Genomic DNA, 24,218 nt, shown 5'->3' with positions numbered 1-24,218 from the left:
GTCAATGTTCAGCCACCAGCCCTCTCCCCAAGAGCCCTGATCTGTCATGTTGGCCATTTCTGTGGCATAAATGCTTCTGCCAGGGCCCGTTTCAGGCTCCCAATGTGGCACCACTGAACATGGAGTTGGGAAGAGAGTCACACATTTGGCCACTGGGGCGTCCCTGCCCCCAGTCCTGGGGCTGACGCCCTCGAAGTAGGCCTTCCTGAGGGTAGCCACAGGGCCCCCCACCAGCCTGTCCTGGCAGGGAGTGTGGCAGCGGGCCAGTGCTCCGCGGCTTGGGAATCGCGCCCTCGCAGAACGGCACATTCCAGCAGGGCCACGGGGCCTTTGGGCTCCTCTGGGAGAGCTGGGGAGGGCCCTGTGTGAAGAGGAACCCTGGGCCTCCTGCCGCCCCATCTCCCAGTGGAGCCTTCACAAGCTGCCTGCTGTGTCCTCAGGCCTCTGATTCTGTGTCACTGCTGCCACTTGGCAGACATAAATGTGCTCCCAGAGTCGTGTGGTGCTAGGTACCATCTCACCTCAGTGCAGTTCTTCTGTAGCACCAAAAGGGGAGAGAAGCCCCAAATTTCCAGTGTGGTATTGGCTGGATTCCACCCTTGGGGATGCTTGTAGAACCCTAACTTGCAAAGATGGAAACAGCAGTTCGCTCGTGCCTGCACGGCTGAGCCTGGAACCCGAGGCGGGGCTGGCGGGGGCTCTGCGCTTGGTTGGTTGGTACCTGAGGTAAATGGTTTTCGTTTGCGTGGTTGATCAAGAGGCAGCTTTGGCCAAATCCTTTGTACCACCCCCTGCTCAGGCATCTGTGAGAAGGTCAAACCCCCAATGGTTCTTCATGTTCAGCTTGCTTCTCAGAAGTCCCTGTCTGTGCAGCATGTGGGAGCATGGCCGGGCGGCATGGAGTTGGGCTTGGCCAGCCGAGAGAGTGAACATGGAAAACCATTCGTTCAACCTACATGTGTTTATTTTCAGTAGATTGCAGTATTTTTTCTTATTTTCACTTCTCTTTCTCTCCTTTTTTTTTCCTGTAACTGTGCTGGTTTTGTTTTGGTCTTCCTCTCATACCCGTTTCTGCATTCCATCTTTTCTTTCTCTTGTGACTTCATTTCATTTTTGTTTAACCTTATCTTTTGGTTCTCTTCTTTATCCCATCCTTTTTGATAAAACCCATCGCATGTGTCTTCTTTCTTTCTTTATTTTCTTTCCTTTTTCGTTTTTCTTTCTCCCAAACTTTTTCCTTTTCACAGCATTGGAACACGGGAGGTAGTCACCCAGAAGAACTTGAGCGGCCTGGTGCCCATCCGAGACTTAAGGCTAGACCCCAGCCTCCTCTGTTCCATTCCTTTATTGGCTCTGAGCCCCAATTTACTGATTGTGTGGCTCTTTCTGAGCATAGCATACCTGGTGACCAAATTGCGTTGCAAATGAGTATCATTCTGAAAAATTAATAAGTCACAAGAAAAACAAAAGTGCCAGAACATGTCCAGCCACCGTGTACCTAACTGGACAGAAGGAATGTGTCAAAGCGTGGTCTGCCAAGAAATATTTCATGCCTTACATTTTGACGTTTTGTTCTTCTGAACTGTAAATATCTGCCAAATTATTTCACCAAGAAGACTTGTTTGTTTAGCTCCTGTAGCATCTTCAGTGCTTGTAACATGTTCTTACGGTACCCTGTCACTGCACTGTTTAGCTGGCCTGGAATTCCTTGTACCACGTCTCTACCTTCTGATGTACAACTATCTGTCACCTGTACCTCTCATGTGCCCTGTTTCCAAGAGAAAGTAGTTCTGTTTGAAGAGAATTTGTATATTTGATACTATTCTTTAAGTGGACTGCTAACCCTTCCTTTCCTTTCAATGACAAACAAAAAGAAAAAGACAGATGCTTTATAACCGGCCCATCTAGAAAAACCTATCTAATAGGACATGTACTTTCTGCTTTCATTTCAAAGCGTAGTCCCTGAATTACAGTCGCAAACAGTTTGCAGAGTCCTACCATTTCCTTGCTTATGTTTATTATTTCCAATTAAGGATGACACAAAGCTGTGAATACAGTAGTACACTGTAGCAAGAGCCAGGCACAGTCAGACACAGAAAGATCACCTACTGCATACGCCAGACACAGAAAGAGCACCTACTGCATACGCCAGACACAGAAAGATCAGCCACTGCATACGCCAGACACAGAAAGAGCACCTACTGCATATGCCACAGAAAGATCACCTACTGCATATGCCAGACACAGAAAGAGCACCCACTACATACGCCAGACACAGAAAGAGCACCTACTGCATACGCCAGACAGAAAGATCACCCACTACATACGCCAGACACAGAAAGATCACGTACTGCATATGCCAGACACAGAAAGATCACCCACTGCATACACCAGACACAGAAAGAGCACCTACTGCATACGCCAGACACAGAAAGAGCACCTACTGCATATGACATTAGATTTACTCTTCACCATGTAAGGATCATTCAGCTGGTTCGAGGAATTAATGCATATAGTCACCAAAGGCTGTTAAAGTTATATACTTTTATTTATTTTAAAGCAGTATTTTTCATTTAAAAATGGTATCTTTAATTGCAGATTAAAGTTCCAACATCTTTTCTCTCTTACTAATCAAATATTGATAATCAAATCAAATCAAAGAAAAATTGCCAAAAAAAAAGATCCCTGACTTGTGGGCAGTTGCGGTGGATGGAGCCGTGAGAGCGGCAGGCGCTCTGGTTTCTGCCGGTGCCCCTCAGTCCTCACGCGGCATTCCCTGCAACGCGATGACGTGTAACCTTAACACCCATGTGGGGCAGAGGGTAACTGTACACCTGTAAAGGTGACCAAATAGATCAGGAAGAACTCCCCACACCCTGTGCAGGACAGGCAGCGGCTTCTCTGTTTTCCAGTTCATGTTACATTGTGCCCCCACTTCCTATCTCCAGCTAGTTCCCCATACACTGTGGTTGATGAAGACAATTTTCTTTAACCAGGCCAGAAAAATGGGAATGAATTTAGAGAAGTTTGCTTTTCCAGAAACTTGACACCCACGCATGCCCAGAAATCCAGTCGACCACAAAAGTCCTCTCTCCAGGACTCCCAGACCTTACCCCGGGCTTTCTCTCATTCGGTCTCAGCTCAGAGTCTGGGTCCTAGGAGTCATAGAAGCGGTTAGCAATGAATGGCAAATGCTAGACTCGACACTTTACATTCTAAAGCGTAAGACCATCCTGAGCACTGCAGGCTTCCCAGGGCAGGCGTCCCCTGTGTGTCACCCCGTAAGTGAATCCACGCTTCTCCAAGTGCAGCGTGTTCACTTGTCTCTTCTAAAATAAATGAGGTGGCTGTTGTGGCGTAGCTCCTGGCAGCCTTCAGTAGGGAGTCTCTCACCAAACGCCAGCTCCTGGGTGGTGTAAGCTCTGGTAGCATGACAGCAGTCCCTGGGCAGCGTCCTGTCCAGCCTGTGATTATTTGAAAGGCATGTTTGCCACTTTCCCTCTTTCACATTGAGCCGTGCACTTCACCTGAGACCATCTTGTTTGCATTATTTGAAAGCAAGAAACAGAGTCCACAGCCTCCTCCAGGTCCCATTTCACAGCTTCCTGGTCCTGCTCCTGGTAATGTGGTTCCAGTGCCTGCAGTGGTGACTCACGCGCACTCCCACCTCCACAGCAGGGCTAGTGGCAGGGCAGAGCCCATGCACAGAGGGGGCCCTCTGACTGCAGACAGCACCCCTCCCTCTCCCAGGGTTCAGGGATGCTTCTGTGGCATCCTCTAGGGGCCCCTCCCAGGCCCCTGCCCCACAGCACAGAGAAGCTGTGCCCAGGCCGAGGAGCCCCTCCCAGGGGGCCTCAAGGACACCACGGCCTGATCCTTGATTGTCACCACACCTTTTCGCCCATGTGGGCTTGGCCCTTGGGCTGAGAGAAATGAGACCAAAGGGAGCGAGATAAGGTTCTTCGTTTCTCTCCACCAGGGGCTGGGTGAACATCAGTATGCCGCCTGTGTGCTTGGAGAGCTTCCAGAAGGACACCATGAGATTAGCGTAGGCAGTGGGCTGGTGTTGGCTTTTTAAAACTTAAAGTATTTGAGAAAAGAAACTCCGTTGCTCTCCCTTTATGCTGAATTTTAATGTCACTAAGGCCTTTTAACTCATGAAATCAGGCCAAATACATATTCAAAATCTTACTTGCTTTAGTGAGAAATAGGATGAAACAAAGATGGGGAGATGATTCAAGAAAGGGGTCACTGACATTTAGTGATGGTTTTTAGTTGCTTATACAGTAGTAGTGCTGAGGCACTGTCAATGTCAACCAGCTCCTGGTGTTCAGGGAAACCATGATCAGGAGTGGCTCTCTTTGGTTGGTCTTATAAAATTGTTGTGTAAGTTTTTTCAACTAGGGTGACAGTCACCATTTACACCTATGGCTTGGTTCCAGCAGAGATTTTAACACGATGGCCTGTTCCCCCACAAAGTGGCAGGTGTAGCAGCCACGCCATGCTTGGCCATAGAATCACTAAGATCCTGATGACTGCAGATGAGTTCTCAAGTAGAAGACCCCACTGGAACCGGAAAACTAGAGGATTCCCTAAAATTACCTGTCATATGGGGTGTCCATTTTAATTTTCATTTCAAAAATGGATGCCCTTGGAAAGAAATAATTTGTTGATATAATAAAATAATCGTGGAGCTTTGAAATAATTAAGTCCCTCTTGCTAAAATCTATCTAAGACCACCTCAACATGTACCATTGATTCCTAAAAAGTATGCAGCCAATGTAATCAGTGGAGGTGTCCTGCCGTAGGGCAGCAGCTTGGCCTCTGCAGCAGGAAGCCCCAGTTAGCACAGGCTGCCCTCGCCACCTCTGCACACCTCGCCCCGGGCCCTCTTGCCAGCTCATCCGCACAGGCAGGTGGCAGAATGACTGTCGGCTTATAGATCAGCCACATCAGCCGGATTTTGCAAATTCAGACATCTGGGGGAAAGTAAATACAATTTGATTTGAAAACTACGTTGAAATGAAAGTATAATCTTTATTATAATTTCACGTCTGATGTGTTCAGCCAGCTAAACTAGGCACTAGCTCCTTTAGCATGTAAATAAAAGATAACGTCAAAGTTCACAAATTATTCTGCCTCGCGCCTCACGGCAGTTTAGTGTTTACTAGTGATAGGTGGTTTTTAAGCAGTTTGTACGTTTCTATATAAATGGAGAAGCCATATCTGAAGTAGTTCATTAATGTAAGAGTTTCCAAAGATTAAAGGAGATTAACTGTATATAAGAACCCATAGCTTCTGCTTTAAGTGGAAGTACGTTTTTGATTACTGAATGAATGTTAGGCAAACATGATTGTTCCTTGCTCCAGGGGGCCTGCTCCTGTGGCCTAGGTGTTCAGCTCAGATGACACACATCTAGCTGAGGCCTTGAGGCTCTGTGACAAGAAAGCATATCCAAGTTACCAAATTAGTTATAACAACCAGGTGGATACTTTTCTAAACTATCGGAGCTTAGCTTTTGAATAAAAATTACTGTCTTACCAAAAGTATTTTACATGTTCTTGATAACGAGACTGTCATTTTCACTTTAAAAGGCTTGAGCAATTGCCACTAATGTTTTTTTTTTAAATGCATGACATAATGGTCTTCACACAATTTGAAGTTTTTTAAAAAAATCACTGTTTCTTGGTAACTGCAAATTTTACATCTCATAAGGGGAATTTTGTACTAAATTTGATAACTAGTTGATTTCACTGCTAGTCTTAGAACAGTATAAAGCTCTGAAGTTATACTGTGCTGTGGGAAGTCATTTATGTTTAAAATCGCTTTTGCCAGTTAGTTTTATGTCTACACCTGAACATTTCCCAGAGAACTCCCCGGATGCGCTCACTGAGCAGGTGAGGCCACCTCACGCAATGTTTGTTTTTGTCCCCTGGATTGCCATGGCAACCCTCCATCAAATGCAGCTGGGGATGACGCTGGTAGTGAGTTCTCTAGGGAAGGGTACCTGTGGGCTCTCACTGGCTCAGTGGCACCTGTGCAAGAGGGAACACATGGGGGCAGCCCACCTGTGGAAGGGTGACTGGCTGCTACCAGAACTCGGTGAGATCCCTCCCTCATAACATTCCAGCCCTGATTGCCAGGCTGCTCTGCAGACAGTGCATGAACCCACTGGATTACCTGGCACCCAGAACAACTGTCCTCCGGGAGACAGCAGACCAGAACAGCCTCCCTAGCCAGCTGGCTTTGCTACCTGTTGAATTCTGCAAGGAAAGTCCGCATTTTGAATTCGATGTGACTACAGCTCTTGCTAATATAGAAAAGTGCAGCTCTTTAAAGCTCTGAAGTGCAACTTTAGTAAGAGTAGTAGTATTTCTCTTTCCACTTCATTTGCTGTGTAAGAGAATCTTGGAACCACAAGTTATGGTAGAACCCCAGATGACTCAGACATGAGCTACATGAAGCCATTCACTTGGAAAACGTTTGCTTCCACTTAGCTACAGTGCTGCTTTTAGGAACGCACAACTCACAGCCCCATGCAGCATGTGTCCGTCTCTGTGCTTCTTAGTTGCCTTGTTCAGAAACCTGCCATCTTACGTATGTATTTGTTGTAAATGAGTCCGGCACCCATTTAAATTAATCTTTTTTTTAATGTTATGAAAATAATCAGTTCATTTCATCTTAGTTTAAGTCTTTTCTTTTTTCCTTTTTTACTGCTGTCATTTCTTGTGCTTGTTTTTTTCCCCAGTGAGGGTTGTCGAAGAGAAAATACAATGAAGAATGTTGGAAGTCGCAAATATGCATTTAATTCCCTGCAGCTGAAGGCTTTCCCCAAGCATTACAGGCCTCCCGAAGGGACTTACGGAAAAGTTGAAACGTGAACACACGGTTTCCTCTAATTAGCTGTTACATAATAAATGTGGGTACCCTCTAGTGTCATATATGAATTCTTCAAGAAGACCCGAAGGATTGGTTTTTATTTTTTGTGGTTTTTTTTTTTTTTTTAAAAAGAAACATTTCACTAAAGAGTTTCTGGAGCATGTTTTTTGTTTTTTGGGGTTTTTTTTCCCATTGGAATCAATAGGAGGTAATGTTTGGCTCAATAGTGTGGACAGTAACAACTGCCCATTTCAATAGCCTTTGGCTGTAACTACACAGATCTCATCAATAGTTACCTACATGAATCAAGCTAGGTTTGTCCGAAATGCTAGAAGACTTTTTCAGACGCCTACTTGCTCACTTATTTTTCTACAGAGTAACTCAAAAGTGACCATTGAATTATAATCCACTTTGTAAAAATCTGAATGTAAAACAGTAAATAATAAATTAAATAATTGGATCGTAGGCAGACCAATAAATGTGATTTGGGGAAAGAAGCTAGCACCATCTCATGCAGTGAGAATAACGGGTTCTAGTGAATTATCCTATCTACACCACCACCTGAAGAAGTTGAAAGAAAGATTGATAAATCAACGGGAGATAAGACTTGGTTAGAAGGTAACATCTGCAAGGCACCCCACACAGTTGGGGCCACTCTTTTTTCTGTCCCTCATGAGTTACAGAACAGGGAGTCTGCTGGAGACACAAAGCCAGCAGTAAGGTCCCTTTAGCCTGTCTCCTGTTCTCTGAAGCTCCCTGCCTAGGCTTCCCCATGCCCAGAGGACACATCTCCCCTTCTTCTCTAGATGTTAATCTAGGGCTTCAGATGTGGCATGTCAACACTCCCATGGGGAATTTATGACCATAGAGATAGTAGAAACCTAAATATTTTCGGAAAAATTTTTTTTTGCAGGATTTCCAAATCATCTTCGAAAAGACAGTACAATCGTGTTTGAACGTCTGATAAAAGTGTCTTATTTTTAGGTTTGCAATAATTGTTACTTTCTTATTCTCATTCTTATGTAAGATGACAATTGAGAAACAGTTGAAATTATTCTCCTCAAATGAGATTTTGAAAGGGATTTATGGGCCATAAAACTTAGGAATTTCATAGAAAATTGTGTCTGGTCATCTTTTATAAGATGATGATGAGTCTTATCTGCACATAGCAGACTTTTTTTCTTAGGAGTTTATATGTTTTATTGATTCTGTTTATGATGTTTACATGTTCTTGAAAAGGTTGTCAAAGAAATATATATGGCACATATTAATGATGCTGATCCTAATGATTTGTGAACCTCCTAGAAATTCTTATGTCTAAAAACCTAGAGATTCTTCTGGTTCCTTTAGAAACATGTAACAGACTTGGGCCAGGGGTGCTGAGGCACGGGGAGGACTGCTTCTTGGCAGGAACACAGAGGGGGAGGGCATCCGGTAGGGGTGGAACTGGATGACCTTCCAGACCCGCTCCTACTCAGAAGTCAGCGCGCAGGCAGAGCCTGCTGTCTCCCTATGCTTGCAGGGAGGAAAATGTCTGTGGAGGACACTTTAATGAAGGATGAAGCTCTCTGCCGCTCCCTCGAAGCTGGGTTCACTGTGGCAGGCAGGAGGCCAAGAAACTCCTCCCGCCAAACCCACTGCTCAGGTGGCTGCTGCTGGTGTCAGAGTCTCCTTTTTAAGTGTCAGTTTCTGTTCACAGACAGTTCGTTTCAATATGGCTGATTTACCCTTTCACCTCCCCACCATCTCATTTAATTGGTAAATTTTTAGTTCCATCTTTTCTCATTTGAACTTTAAAAAAAAATCTCCTTGCTTTTAAAAAATACAAGTATTACTCACATAGTTTTCAGATCTTTTTTGTCTGAAGAGCATTAAATATCTGCACTTATCAAAGGGAATATAGCAGATGTTGATCATCTGTCAGCAGTTTTGCATGTGGCACCTTTATACGAATTATTTTCCCAATTTTCGCTTTCTGTAATGGGTCACCATAAAACTGTAAGACTTGGCAAATGCTGTAGAAAAGGTTCAGGTTTCAGGATCTCTCTGAAGGCATCGTTCCTGGGCGTCCGGCACCTGCAAGGGTGTGTGTTGCACAGCCCTGGAGGCCAGCAGCTCCTCTCTTCTCTAGGAGTTTCGAGTTTTCAGAGGTGCAGGGAAGGCAGTTTTACAGGTTACCATAAAATAGAGGTTCCGTCTATTCCATCCAGTGTTCCTTACAATGCCTCCCCATTTAAAAAGAAAAGAGATCTGTGGAAAACCGGGAATGTCATGTGGATTCTGTCAGAGCTTCTACAGAGCACAGTTGCCTTTAGTTTCCTTTAAAGATGTAAAAATATTGTATAATACAGTTTTGTCCCTACGCAATTGTATTTGCCAAGCTTAGTGCATTATGATACCTTTATTTATTTGTTTTGGGCAGTATTAATATATATATATATAAACATACAGTTACTGTTTTATATATTCTTAGGTCATTCAAAGCCATGTATGCTGTAAATGTGCTAGTCTTTAGAATGACACATAATAAATAACTGACAAGATATTAAATGTGGTCTTGCCTGATTGATCCTATTGGGAGGACTAGTTCTACGTGACCAGCCTGTGACGGGACCATTGTTGTTGGGCATTGCGTTGAGAGCTCGGGTGCTGAGTACATATGTTTGTAAACATGGGACCGTGGGAGACTTCCATTTTATAAGCTTGTTTCTGCCTAATCTGAAGCAGAGGGGCAACAGGGTCGAGGACTTTGGGAGCGGCCAGACCAGGTCCCAGTCCAGGTTCTGCCCCTCACTGGCTGGTGACTCTGAGCAAGCTGCTTGACCTCTCCAAGCCTCCGTGTCCTCGTGTGCAAAGTGTGGACAACAACGGTACCGTCCTCATGAGGAACGTGCAACGCGCCGCGGAAGCAGGTGCTCGTAAATGGCAGCCATTGTTGTTACCTTTCCATCCGTGAACATGGACCACATCACCTCCGTGGGTAACCCAGTCCTTGTTGTATGACTTGTCAAAATGCAGTTCCACTTGTATTGATAGTGACCCTGTTCATCGCCACCAGGACTGCATCTTGCACCACCGTGCCATCTTCTAGGCACACACGACCCGTTATCTCCCTTGGAAAAATTCCTCTCACTGGAAATGTACAATTAAAGAATGATTGAAATGTTTAACTCTTGGAGTTTTTAGTATTACCAGACTCCTAGAAATTTAAGCTACCACCAAAAATAACATGTGCCTTTTCCCTTTATTCTCACTGATGGTAGCAGTGCACCTCGTTTCAATGTCCATTGCGTTGATTACTGTGAACACTGAACATCTTTTATACCTTTATGGTATTTCTATTTTTGTGACTTCATTGGAGTGTTGGCCTATTTCATATAGATTGTTTGTAATATACAATGTATTAACCCCAGTCATATGTTGCACACTTTTTAACCTATTTGTCAGCTGTCTTTTGGTCTGTGGTAGGGGGTTATACAATATTTTAAATGGTTTATATAGTCACATATACCTGTCTTTCATTTTGATGCTTGTTCTGAATTGGAGTCCTGGCTTCACCATGGAAGGTGGGACATATGGGGCAGCCATGTCCTTGTGGGCACGGTGGTGTGGCTGCGTGCCCATGACGAGGGGCTGGACTAAAGTGCTCACTGGCACCTTGCTTGGTGCGTGGGCCGTGCTCAGTTTAATATTATTAATAGTTTCTACCTTCACTGTCGTGTCCCAGGATGATTTTTCAGCATTTACCTGTTCTTATTTCTAGGATGTTTATGGTTTCAGTTCTGCATTTAGATTACTCCATCTGGAATCATCTTGGTGTCAGTCCTGTGTTGTGCTTCGAGTATGCTAAAGTCAGAGGGAATCCCTCAAGGCCAGGCCTAATTTTGCTTCTCTTTAAAGTTAAGCCAAGGAGAAGACATGTCAGGATGCCCAGACATCAGCCACCGTGAGCTGCTTCCTGCCCTCCCTCCCCATGCCATTCCCCGCTTTGGTTTCCTGTTGAGTCTCTGCTTAGTACATGACTTGGCACAGTCTGGCTGCCCAGATCTAGGGGAGCTGTCCCAGGGAGGCTTTGCACTGGAGGAAGGTAAGAGGAGCTGGAGGTTGGAGCTTCCCGATCTGTGATTTTTCCGAGAACAGAAATGATTAGCCATGGGGGGCAGTTACTTCGTTATATGTTGTTCTACTGGGTAACCGCCCTCTGTTCTCTACCAGCATCACCCCGCAGGTTGGCACCATTTTTGAATAGAGGCTTCTCACAGTGTCCTCAGCAGTACTGAGTGCTCCTCGTGTTGTAGTAACGAGCAGCAGATCTCTGGTCACTCTGAAGGGCTGCCAGCCTTTCTCTTTTCTCACGCCTGGGGGAGAAGAGCTGTTCTGTGTGTAGGGGTGTTGGGAACACATGGACAGAAGGAACTGGCCTCATGTCCCATCGTGCTCCTGGGATGGCTCTTCTAAGACCAGCATTTCTTCCTGGCAGGCAGGCCCTCACAGAACTCTGCATTTGGAGATGGACAAACTGTCTTGTCACTTGCACCCCAAAATGTCCTTCTGTACAAGCCCCTCTTAAGAGCTGGTTTTCCGTAAGTTGTAGTGAGGGCACTGCTGTGCTGTGCACAGGAGGAACCCTGGCCCAGAAGCACAAGCTCCCTATGGAACCTGCAGGGATGGCAGTGATGACAGAACCAAGGGGGTCAAGGAAGGTTGGAGAGGAGTGGGCAGCAGAAAACAGCTCAGGCTGCCTGACCTGGCCCCCGGCTGCCCATGAGGGCCTCCGGAGAGGGGCGGAGCTGGCTTATCGGGATCCGTGATGGTTTTTACACTTTTAAAAGTGCCCTCTTCTCAGAGGCCCTGGTTATTTCCAAAAGTAGGAAGTAATCAAATTTACAGTGGATAAAATCCAGTATTTGAAATCAGGAAGACAGAAAAAAAAAAAGCAAAATAGCATCTCTTTCTGAGAGGTATATGCTGACCAAAAAGATCTTTCATTCCTGTGAACACCAGGCAGCGCAGCCTCTGGCAGAGAGAGGAGAGCTGGGTTGTAGAGATGGAAACTTGTGTTTGGCAGCCTGTCTGCTCCCAATAGGGGCCCTGGCCGCCACTGACCTCCTGATGCCTCGCTGACACTAACTGTGGGTATCAACCAGCACAGTGGACATCGGCCCCAGGATCAGTCTACGATTTGTCTGGAGGCCAAATGGTGACTTTTAAGTGGGGAAAACTGGTGGGGGCTTCACCGTGCTCTGCAGTGTAGTGGGATCTGTGAGCTGGCCTGCACAGGCACTCCCTCCCCTGCCAGGGACACCAGGGAAGCTTCTTCAGCCTGAGGCTGCGCCCTCCGTACAATTCCACCCCCATCCTGTGCCAACAGCAGGCAGACGGAGAGTAGCTTGGTCTTGTTTTTATTAGCTATGGCTCTCCAGGCTATGACAGGGCTCCCAGGGTGCAGCCTCAGAACGCCCATACTCTCTAGATCCCTCCACCGCGCCCGTGTCTTTGCCATGACTTCTTCCTGCACCAGGCGCCATGCGCCTTGCAAGCCAGTCCAGGCAGGTCTTTCACACTCTGTTGTCCCACATAGCAGAAAAAGCTGAGTAGACAGGGTAGGAAACATACTTCTGTCCCCATGGCTCCGAGGAGGATGCTGTGTTAGATGGATGGAGACAGACACAGCACTTCACTGCCTCCTCCTCCTCGCCACCCGGCCCTCCCTTGGTGTCTGTGGCCTGACTCTCTCCTGGTGGTCCTACGTCTCTGACCGTCCCTCCTCACTCTCAGATTTGCTGTCGCTCACCACCTGCCAGTAATGGCGTGGTGTTCTCCTGGGTTCCGTCCATAACTTTCTCACTTAAGATGTTCTTCCTGAAAAATCTTACACATTCCTGTTGAACAAATGGTCACTTATATGCTAGTGACGCCTAAACTTGTAGGTCCATCCCAGACTCTCCCCCAAGGTCCAGATTACCTATACTTGCAAGCACTGTGCCTGTCACTTTGCCTGTGTCACAGTCATCTCAAACACAGTGTGCTCATGCCCCTCCTCCTCCAAGCTGGCTGATCTCCCTCTAATAGATGACCTTGGGGTCATTTTCTCCTCCACATCCCATCAGCCACTGAGACCTGTATCTCTTGAGAACCATCCCATAATTTCCATCCATGCACCCCCAGGCCTGGTCTGTATCTCCTCGGATCTGGACCTCTCCTGAGCATCCTCACCCCTCCTGTAAGGCTGGTCTTAGGTCTGCCTTCCTCTATGGTGATTTCTCCCCACAAATGAAGTTGGCCCTTTCAGAAAAAGTTCCTCTCCTTCAGTGTTGACTGTGACGACTCTATCATGCATATGCTGTCCACCATCAGTCCCCTCTGTATTCACAAGAGCAAGTGTAATGCCTGCCGTGAAGGACCTAAAGTTTGTTGAATAAACAGATGAACAGATGGTGGTTTTGTGGTGGTCAACTGAAATCTTTCCTATTTCAGCACTGGACCACACTGTTTTTCTCTCTATGTAATCAGTTATGCTAAACGCATCCCAAGGAGCCAAATTCAGAAGGTCAAAGGAGAAGGCAAATGGCAGAGTGTGGTAAAGGGGCTAGTGAGAGGGTCTCTAAAAAAGGCTAAAATTACAGGGGGTTCAGGCAATGTTATCTTGATCTGGATGGCCAGTTACATGAGAGATTACTTTGTTCTTAACATACAAACATCCTATTCACTTTTCAGTATACTGGTTATGTTTAACAGTAAAAATTAAATGTTAAAAACCCACCATTTTTGAACAATCTCCAAAGGAAATTAAGGAAACAGTTCTATGTACAGTAGCATCACAAAGAAAATTCTCAGGAATAAACAACCAAGGAGACAAAAGTCTTGTATACTGGAAACTACAAAATTTTGCTGCAAAGAAATTAAGGACTCCAATAAATGGAAAGACATCTTGTGCACATGGATTGAAAGACCTAATATTGTTAAGATGACAGTACTGTCAAAAGTGAGCTACAGGCTGGGCGCGGTGGCTCATGCCTGTAATCCCAGCACTCTGGGAGGCCGAGACGGGCGGATCACGAGGTCAGGAGATCGAGACCATCCTGGCTAACCCGGTGAAACCCCGTCTCTACTAAAAAATACAAAAAACTAGCTGGGCGAGGTGGCGGGCGCCTGTAGTCCCAGCTACTCGGGAGGCTGAGGCAGGAGAATGGCGTAAACCCGGGAGGCGGAGCTTGCAGTGAGCTGAGATCCGGCCACTGCACTCCAGCCTGGGCGACAGAGCGAGACTCCGTCTCAAAAAAAAAAAAAAAAAAAAAAAAAAAAAAAAAAGTGAGCTACAGATTCAATGTACCCCCCTCATCAAATTCCCAACTGATTTTTTTGTGTGTGGAAATAGAAAAATCCATCCTAAGATTTACATCGAATCTCAAGGAATCCTAAGTAGCCAAAACAATCCTGAAAAAGAACAAAGCTGGAGGTCACATACTTCTTGATTTCAAAGCTTATTATTACAGAGCTACAGTAATCAAAATAATGTGGCACTGGCATAAATACGTACAGACAGAAGTGCAAAAGAGAATAGCATGCCCAGAAATAAACCCTGGCATATATGGTCAAATGATTTTCCACAGGACGCCAAGACCATTCGATGGGGAAAGAACATCTTTTCAACAAATGGTGTTGGGAAAACCAGCTATCCTTAGGCAAAAAAATGAAGCTGGACATTCACACCATATACAAAAGTTAATTCAAAATAGATCAAAGACATAATTTAAAAGCTAAAACTCTTAACTCCTAGAAGAAAACACGGGAGCAGCTTCATTGGAGTCGGCGGTGACTTGGGTATGACACGAAAAGCACAGGCAACAAAAGTAAAAATAAACTAGACTACACCAAAATGCAAAACCCCCGTGCATTAAAAAAAAAAAAAAAAAATGAAAAGGCAGCCTACAGAATGGGAGAAAATACTTGCAAATCATGCATCTGATAAGAGGTTAACATCTAGAATATAGAAGGAACTTCAACTCAACAACAAAAGAACAAACAACCTATTTTTTTAATACCCATCTACCACCTTAACCATTTTAAGGGACTGAAAATGATTTAACCCATTTGAATGATTTAACCCATTCAAAATGACTTGAGACATCTCTCCAAAGAGATATACAAATGGCCTCGAAGTACATGAAATTATGTTCACCACTAATCATTAGGGAGATGCAAATTAAAACCACATTGAGATACTTCACACCTATTAGGATGGCCACTGTTTTAAAAAACAAAAAAAAAACAAGTATAGGCAAGAATGTGGAAAAGTTGAAATCCTTGTGTGCTGTTACTGTAGACTACTACGGCTGCTGTGGAAAACAATACGGCTGATCCTGAAAAAATTTAAAAATAGAATATGTGCTCCAGCAATTCCACTTGTGGGTATATACCCACAAGAACTGAAAGCAGGGTCTCAGATATCTGTATACCCATATTCACACAGCATTATTCACAGTTACCCAAAGGCACAAGCAACCGAAGTGTCCACTGACAGATGAGTAAACAAAATGTGCTATGTACGTACAATGGAATATTATTTGGCCTTAAAAAGGAAGGAAATTTTGATATGTGCTACAACATGGATGAACCTTGAGGACATAATACTAAGTGAAATATGCCAGTCAAAGACAAATGTGGTATGAATCCACACGAGGCACTTACTGTAGTAAAGTTCATAAAGACATAAAGTGGAATGGTGACTGTCAGGGTAGAGAGGTGGAGGGGTGGTGGAGTGAAAGGGGAGTTGTGGAGATTGGTTGCATAATTGTGAACGCACTCAACTCTGTTGAACTGTACACTTAAAAATGGTTAAGATAGTAAATTTTATATGTATTTTACCACAATTAAAATTTTAAAAATAGATTGCAAATAAAGGCCTGAAAAATTATTTTTAAAATGAATCACAGACTTACATGTAAGGGGTAAAACTGTGAAACTCTTAAATGAAAAGAATAAATTTCCATCAGCTTAGATTAGGCAATGGTTTCTTAGATACACCAAAAGAAAAAATAAATTGTAATTCACCAAAATTAGAAATTATACTTCAAAGGATACCATCAAGAAAGTGAGGAGACAAACCACAAATTGGGAGAATCTGTGAATCACTTATCTTTAGGCGACTCATATCTACAACATACAAAAAACTGTTACAACAGTAAAAAGAACTGAACTGAAAACTGGACTAAGGACTTGAATAGATGTTTCTCCAAAGACATACAAATGGCCAATAAGCGCATGGAAAACATGCTCAAACATCATTAGCCATTAGAGAAATGAAAGTCAGAATCTCAAGTGGATAGCACTTCATACCCAGTAGAATGGCTATAATCAAAACATGAATTATAACTGCTGGTGATGTGGAGAAATTGGAACCCTCAAAGATGGTTGGTGGAAATGTAAAATGCTACAGCTTCTGTGAAAAATTTTGGCAGTTCACCAAATGTTAAAGTTGGCCAGGAACAGTGGCCCACGCCTGTAATCCCAGCACTTTGGGAGGCCGAGGTGGGAGGATCACCTGAGCCAAGAGTTTGAGACCAGCCTGGGCAACATGGGGACACCCTGTCTCCACAAAAATACAAAAAAATTAGCCAGGCGTGATAGCACGTGACTGTGGTCCCAGCTACTCAGGAGGCTGAGTTAGGAGGAGCCTGGGTGAGACTGCATTGAGCTGCAATCATGCCACTGCATTCTGGGCAACAGCAGAGACCTGGCTCAAAAAAAAAAAAGTTGGAATTATATGACCCTGTAATTCTGCTCTTACGGAAACATATGCTCATGCAAAATTTGTTCACCATTGTTCATAGCATTAGTCACAATAGCCCAAAGTGGAAACAGACCAGTGTGCCAACTGATGAATGGATACATAAAATGTGGTACATCTATACTGTGGAGTATTATTCAAAAATAAAAGGTAATGAAGTACAGATAGATTCTACATGGGGATGAGCCTTGAAAACATGGTAAGTGAAGCCAGTCACAAAAGGCTACATGTTATATAAAAAGTGGATTAGTGGCTTTTAGAGGCTGAGGGGGAAGGGAAGTGACTGCTAATGGGTACAGGTTGCTCTTTGTAGTGATGCAAATGTTCTGGAATTAGTGGTGATGGTAGCTCTGTAGATACAGTATAAAAACCACTGAACTGATAAGTTTCAGGGTGAATCTGATGGTATGTGTATTTCTCCAAATAAAGCTCAATAAAGCTGTTAATAAAGATGAGAGGGCTTTATAATATACATTTTAGAGTTGTTTACTTTTATTAATAAAAAGTTATATCACTTAAATATGTATACAGTGAAAAAAACCATGACTATCCCTTTCCCAGTGAAAAGGAGTACACTCAACAGACCTTTGTGATATTCTGCAACAATGACCCATGCTGGGGTGGAATTCTCACTTTTTAGTAGAAACTTTACAAACTCAAGTGAGCTGTACAACACCCTGACTGCTTTAACTCCAGTGAACCATGGAGGTATAAAGACGCTAGGGTTGTTTGTGATTCTTCAATGCCAAAAGTAAAGTTGGAAACTTGGATTCCTGTTTGACTCTACTGTATTAAGTGATCAGAATAAAATTAAGGCTAATTTTCAACCACTTCATGGTTTTCATTCTTGCTTTCTATAGTGAACATCTGTTGTTTCCACTTGCTCTAAACCCCTTTCCTTTTGGGATTCAGCTCACTGCTCATCCATGTGATTCTGACAGGAGTCAGCAATGACAGCGCAGATAGCCCAGGCCTGGCCAAGATCACAGGCCCCCATCCCCTTTTCCATAGGGACTGGTCCAATGCAAGGGCAGGTGATCCTGGGAAGACCAGAGTCCTTTTATAGGATTTGATTTGTGAACCCTGAAAAAGGAAGTTCTCTCTCTCCCTTTTGAATCATGGATCGTAAAGATGTGGGCTTGGAGCTCACACTGGCCCATTATGTAGAGAGGGCCAGCCTGAAAATGAAACCAGGAAACAAAAGCAGTCCGAAGATGATGGTAAAGAGCCTGGGCACCACAGTGTGGGGCCGAGCGCCAGCTACGCCTGTGGATTCTGTTGAGGTGCTGAGGTTATTACTTCAGTGAATCACAGCACACATGAAGTATTTCTTCTCTAAGGAATCAAACACAATTTATTTTCGAACTAGACAGGAAAAGACTGAATAAAGAAAAAGTTCATCCTAAACTTTCCCAACAGACATCTGGATGGGCTCCATGTTATCAACTCTGTCAGTCACATCAGTGGCCTGTACAAATTGTGTAATTCGATTGAAGAGTCAAGTTTGCAAATAACAGTCTTTCCATTCTCTGTGCTTTAGAACAATTCTCAAAACACATTTATTATGCTGCCAACCCGTAACTGTTCAATTAGGTTTTTCTTCTAAAAATAACTTGGATCAAGAGAATCATTTACTTTATACATATTCAAAAACAGAACTCATCCATTTTCGTCAGCGTTCCATGGAGGGGAAATCTGGTCCAACCAAACAGATATGGTAAAAAGTATGTTTCCTGTTTTGGCTTATTTGTGTTAATGACCAGAGAAAATATCTGTTGTCTTCCATCTTGGCTTCAACGTAATGTATCAATATCCTTTTCTTCCTCTGAATCTTGCTCTGTTATCCAACTGAAAATAAATATACAATTAAATCAAATTTGGTACAATATAATTAATTAAACACCCCTTACTTTGGTAAGGGTATCACTGTATGAGAGAAATAAACCAGTTATTAGCAAAATCAAAAAGGCAATGACATCAGAACTACCAAGAAAAACCACAGTAATGAAGATGGCACTGACAGGGCGCGGTGGCTCACTCCTGTGATCCCAGCACTTTGGGAAGCCGAGGCAAGCAGATCACCTGAGGTCAGGAGTTCAAGACCAGCCTGGCCAACACGGTGAAATCCCATCTCTACTAAAAAAAATACAAAAATTAGCTGGGCATCGTGGCAGGCGCCTGTAATCCCAGCTACTCAGGAGGCTGAGGCAGGAGAATCTCTTGAACCCAGGAGGCAGAGCTTGCAGTGAGCCAACGTCGCACCATTGTACTCCAGCCTGGGCAACAGAGTGAGACTCTGTCTCAAAAAAAAAAAAACAGCATCCTTAGGTCAAAGTGCTTTCTTCCTTTAATGGGATGATCTTATTTCTGGTTTTGTACTTTTCTCCAAGAAAAGGGTCTCAGTTTCCATTCCAAAGATCTCCGTAGATCTTCCAAATCAAAGAAAGTCAGAAAGAACCCCAGAGATTTGTAATATCTTTTTAGGCCCTATTTCTACAATCCATCCCTCCAAAATTCAAACACAGATACGGGCATTTTCTCTTAGTCACATAAGGCACAAGTGTATACAGCTTAGAGCTCCACACGAGAGGTTTGTGGACACTTGCCAACCGAGCTGAACTCGAGAGTGGCCAACAGGAACTTTTACCCATATATACCTGCTGAGACTTCATTCTCACCCTTTCGGAAATGCATGAAGTTCAGCAGCTGTGGCTAGCACGGTGACAGAAGAACATAAAAATGAGCTGTGGGTTTTCCTGAATGCTACCTAACATTAACCCACTGGAGTAAGAACTATTATCTACGTCCTTTTTTCCAAACCATATCACTGCAACTCATCTATAACTATTAAGTCATTCATATATTTAACCTCCATATAGCTAATTTTTAGCATAAGCTTTTAAAAATCTTTAACCACTTACCATTGATCTTCTACACTCAAAAAATGCATATTTTAAAGCGCTGCAGTGTCCTTCCTTCAAACACTGCCGAGGGGATTTTCCTTCCTATGACAGACACATAAAACAATATAAACACCTTGGAAATTTTCTCACAAAGTACAAAATACTTGTCCTGAAAACAGTCCTTTTTTAAAGTGTTAAAAGAGGAAAATAGAGAGTTATGTAAGAAACAGTTCTTGACCATCCTGGCTAACACGGTGAAACCCCGTCTCTACTAAAAAATACAAAAAACTAGCCAGGCGAGGTGGCAGGCGCCTGTAGTCCCAGCTACTCGGGAGGCTGAGGCAGGAGAATGGTGTAAACCCGGGAGGCAGAGCTTGCAGTGAGCTGAGATCTGGCCACTGCACTCCAGCCTGGGTGACAGAGTGAGATTCCGTCTCAAAAAAACAAACAAACAAAAAATCTATTTGGGCTGTTGGTGCCTAAAGAATGAAAAAAAAATGTAACTTGGGAACTTTAAGGACACTGTTGAATTCTTGAAAACACTGGTTTCCATGGGACACTTTTCCTTAAATTGTTTATATTAATATCTAGAAAAGGATACCTTCATTTCCTTATGGGTGAAATGTGTGAACTGGGTACCCTGAAATCAGAATATTTTTAGTGTCAGTACGAAACACTTTACATAGCTAAAGTGTATGAGGCGGGCTAGAATACTACTTAAATAGAAATGTGGCCCATTCATGCACCAGGAAAAATGTAACCCAAAGCTCATATGCTCTGCATAATCAGGGATTTTCCCTCAAGCAGATTTTGACTCTGCAACCGCATCACTGCAGCCACTCCCCAGAACCTTTATGTTCCAAGTGCCAGGCACACTCCGCTAGTTTTTACTATGAAAAGCTACAGGGTAGTATGTCTGTGGTATTCCTGTCCTCCAGGATCCTGGCCACCTTCCAGTCTGTATGTCTGCCTGGGTCCTAGATATCAAATGTCATCTACACCAGTGACTCTCAAAAGTGGATCAGAGTCGCAAATTTCCTTCCTCTCCAAACTCTGCAATTCTGCTGGCGGGATGCCTTGCCCACATGAACAATGTGGAGGCAGACAACAGACTAACCATACAAAAGGTTGTAACTATAGTTTATAAGCTGATGCCTCTTCAAACTGTATCTAAGAAGCTACCTTTTTCAAAAGCTTTCAACCTATATTGCCAACTGCCTGGGGTAAAAATCCATCTAGATACACTAAAGCTAAGAGACAGTCATTCATCATCCACTCCACCCCAAATAACAGACTGCTAGCTGTCTGCTCTTCCTTTTTATCCAGCATATGACTGGGTGAGAATCTCCTGGACACCCTTGCATTTAGCTGTGGTCATGTGACTAAGTTCTAGCCACTGGAATGTGTGGGAAACAGGCGTAGAACTTCTGGGTTGGTCTTTAAAGAGGCTTGCCCCCTTCCTCACTTCACTCCATAAGGTTGCCGGGCCTGATGATTGCAGTCTTGGACCATGAATATGAGAGCAACACCCTATTTCCTATATTTTCCTATTTTCACAGCACAGAGTCACAAGAATAACAGTGTCTGTGTCCATGGGAGATTGAGGGAAATGACCAGGCCCTGATTATAGGCACAAGAACAAAAGAGAAAGTTCTCTATCTTATTTAAGCCACTATTATTCTGGGTCTCTGTAACATGTGCTTGAATCTGTATTTTAACTAATACACTCCCAAGCTTTTTTGCCTTCTGAGGTCAAGATTAGTCAGTGCTCTCAAACATGGCTGTGACCAAGAACCAACCTAGGAAAGAAACTTTTAACTTATTGGGGGTGGGGTGAGGGCAGCAGTGGAATCTGTACTTTTAAAAAGCCACGCCACTTCTAGGTGATTCTGATGAAGAGTCAGCAGGTCTGGAAGCTGTTAGTGGAGACAGAGAAGATATCCTGTGATGAGTGAATTTCCTCTGGCAGAATTTCATTGTCCTGATCATCCAGGAGTCATTAAATCCTAAGAAGTCTCTTCAAGAGATGCCTTTTGAATCTGCTTTTTCCCTGCTTCTCTCCAGGCCCACTGGAATTTACATCCTTACCATTACCCTGAGTTTCTCTGAGGCCCTCTAACTCCTTGACAATCTCCCAAAGCAGCGTCTAGAACTAAATACATGTTTATGTTGAATTTCTCCCTAGAGTGAGGTGCTGCAGGTTTCAGGTGGACTGGCAAGAAAAGACTACAGCACCAACCTGCCCTAAGATCAGGTTAACCTTTTTATTCAAGAACTTAAGAAATCAGAAATTTCCATCATAAATAAGGTTGCCATGCAGAGCAAGCAAAGACCTCAGCAGAGCTTTCCTTGGTCTTTCAGAGTCCCCAGTGAGGAGCGGCCGGCAGTAGCTGCCAACAGACTGGAGGAGATGGTTCTGGACCTGCAAACCTCTTAACTTTTGCCCTTTTACACTCCAGCTGAAGTCACCATTCAGAGTGAATTTAACACAACCTGTAAACGAACTTCCACCTAAAGAACTGTTTATAAGCATCACATCTTCTGGCTGACCAAACTGAGCACTGGTAAGGCCACATTCAATGGCGGGAAAAGCAAAGTCTGTACCAGCTGTCGCGACCACAGTCTCTACCTACAGCATTCCAGCCAAACGGCCCCGCTTTCTACACTGCAGAGGCCACGTCCCATTCGTCAGTGTTTGTTCCCTGAGCCGGAGCCTGGCACTCCATACATGTTTGCTGTATCAACCGCTGCAGAAAGCCAGCTTGGACTGCTCTGTGCTGCTGCTATTGTCTTCCGCTTGGACTTTCTTTCCTCAGTCCTACTCGGTGTACTTTCTTCCCTTGACTAATCAACGTGGCCTTCCGTGCTGAACGTCTAGATAAAATCCAGTCTCCTCACTCTGACACACGCGCAGGCCTTCACACCTGGCTGCAACCTTCCCCTCAGGCTTCTCTCGCATTCCTGTATTGCAGGACGCTAGCTCCTCTGGGCCCTCCCACGTCTCCCTGCCTCTGCACTTGCTGTTCTTTCAGATCTTCCCCACAATCACAACAGTTCCCACTTCTTTACTTGATAAACTGCTATTCAACTTTTAAGACTCAGCTCAAATGTCACCTCAGAAGATTCCAAATTCTGAAGCAAAATCAGATGCTCTCCATTGGGCTAAGGCACTTTTTTCCTCAAGATCTAGTCATTAAACACGTTTAATAAATGCTTACAGTATTATGGCAGGAATTTAGACTCTTAGATGTCTATTTCTCCCATGACACCAAGCTTACATGGATAGTGACTGCAACTGATTCATCTTCGTTATAACCAGTGTCAGGCACCATGCCTGCCACTTAAGAGGCATTTACCAGGAGCTGGCTGAATGGCAGCACCAGTGAATACGGGGCAGAGGGGACACAGCCCCGGACAGGGGAGCCTGAAAACAGCGGTACCTCAGTTTCCTCATTTATATAAGGAAGTTGGGCGAGATAATCTCTTAAATTTATAATAACTCAAGTTTTACTAGACCTTGGGAGGCGAGAATGGCCGACTGCTAAAATCAGTGAACCAAACATAAAATTGTGACTCGGCAGAAACACTAATACGGCCCTATAGTGGATGTCCATTTGGGGGTAATCTTTTCTCTGAAATAACAGCAACTTTCTGGAACTACATCTCCCAATGCAAAGATAACCGCACACAATTGAATGCCCTCTGGTCGGGCCTCTGTAATTGGAAAAGGCACTTGTGGTTTATTTGAGCTCTAAAACCAGAACCCAGGTCCACTCTGAACCTCACTACATGCCTCAGTGCATTCCGAGAGGGTGCTGAGGAGACCTGTGTCTGTAGTAGGGGAGTGAAGTAAGAGCGTAGGGGAAGCAAGATACCAAATCGTGAAAATATGGAGTTGCTTTATTTTTACAACTTATCATCCAAGAATGCAGAGAACTGTAACTCAGAAACAAATTCATATCAACACAAGGCAAACTGAGCACACATTCAGTCACAACTGAACGGGCAGGGGACACGACTGGCCAGGGCAGTGTACCAGGTTTACGCAACTCTCTGGAATCATTAATTCTGCAGATCATCATTTCTAGGCAGGCAAGAAACCTGGCTTATTCTCCTTTATGTCTCCAGAACCCGGCAGAGTGCTAGCATGCAATACACGCTTCGTGAACTGAAATGGGTTAATCTTTGCAAAAACCCGACAGGGTGGGTTTATCGTTATCTCCGATTTAACCCCACGGGGAACTAGCTCAGCGGATCTGCGCACGTTCAGTGAGCCCGAGCTGTGACCTCCGCGCGGGATGGTTAACTCCAACCGCCGCCGCGGGCGACCCGCTGCCCTCCGCCGAGCCGGGCCCCCCCGGGGCAGGCGTCGTCACCACCGGGAGCGCCCGGCCGCGCTACCTGGACCACACAGTCCGACTGCAGCAGACACTCGCCCAGGTCCTCCTTCAGGCCCGCGCACACGCCGCCCTCCGGCTTGTCCTCGTAATACTTGGGCATGACGGCGCTTCCCGTCCGCTGCGGACTCTACTTTCTTCCACTGCAACGGTGGCGACCGAATCGGGAGCAAGCCAGGCCCCAGTCTCAGCGGGCCGGAAGCCAGCGGCAATAACTTCCGGCGGGCCGCGGCGGTCGGGCCGAGGACT

The 24,218-nt window shown here is 44.6% G+C and overlaps 2 protein-coding genes across 20 annotated transcripts in view; one reads left to right on the top strand and one right to left on the bottom strand.

Moving 5' to 3' along the window:
* LOC105490067 (inositol polyphosphate-4-phosphatase type I A) overlaps positions 1-23,923 on the top strand; it is a 165,241-nt gene extending 141,318 nt beyond the window's left edge. For 9 of the 18 annotated variants that reach the window (XM_071077282.1, XM_011755335.2, XM_071077281.1 and 6 more), the window contains one exon: positions 1,248-2,787. In XM_071077282.1, coding sequence (XP_070933383.1) covers positions 1,248-1,428 — 181 coding nt within the window. In that variant the 3' untranslated portion in view covers positions 1,429-2,787. Of the gene's footprint in view, positions 1-1,247; positions 2,788-6,748; positions 10,050-21,933 lie in introns of those variants that run through there. The other 9 variants (XM_011755345.2, XM_024795475.2, XM_071077283.1 and 6 more) reach the window with 2 other exon arrangements.
* LOC105490071 (cytochrome c oxidase assembly factor 5) lies at positions 17,997-24,208 on the bottom strand. Of its 2 annotated transcripts, XM_011755357.3 has the most exons (4): positions 23,974-24,208; positions 21,431-21,488; positions 19,591-19,674; positions 18,499-18,517 (listed from the first exon to the last, which is right to left on the bottom strand). In XM_011755357.3, the coding sequence occupies exons 1-3, from the start codon at positions 24,070-24,072 to the stop codon at positions 19,607-19,609; spliced, it is 225 nt and encodes a 74-aa protein (XP_011753659.1). In that variant the 5' UTR covers positions 24,073-24,208; the 3' UTR covers positions 18,499-18,517; positions 19,591-19,606. The 2 variants fall into 2 exon arrangements, with proteins under 2 accessions (XP_011753658.1, XP_011753659.1); XM_011755356.2 differs by lacking the exon at positions 21,431-21,488 and having other exon boundaries at positions 17,997-18,517; positions 23,974-24,206.
* Positions 24,209-24,218: the final 10 nt, after the last annotated feature.

Source organism: Macaca nemestrina, chromosome 13, assembly GCF_043159975.1.
Source record: "Macaca nemestrina isolate mMacNem1 chromosome 13, mMacNem.hap1, whole genome shotgun sequence".
In the NCBI taxonomy this organism is placed as follows: Eukaryota; Metazoa; Chordata; class Mammalia; order Primates; family Cercopithecidae; genus Macaca; species Macaca nemestrina.
The sequence above is the reverse complement of the archived record's forward strand: the minus strand, read 5'-3'. Positions and strand labels throughout refer to the sequence as shown.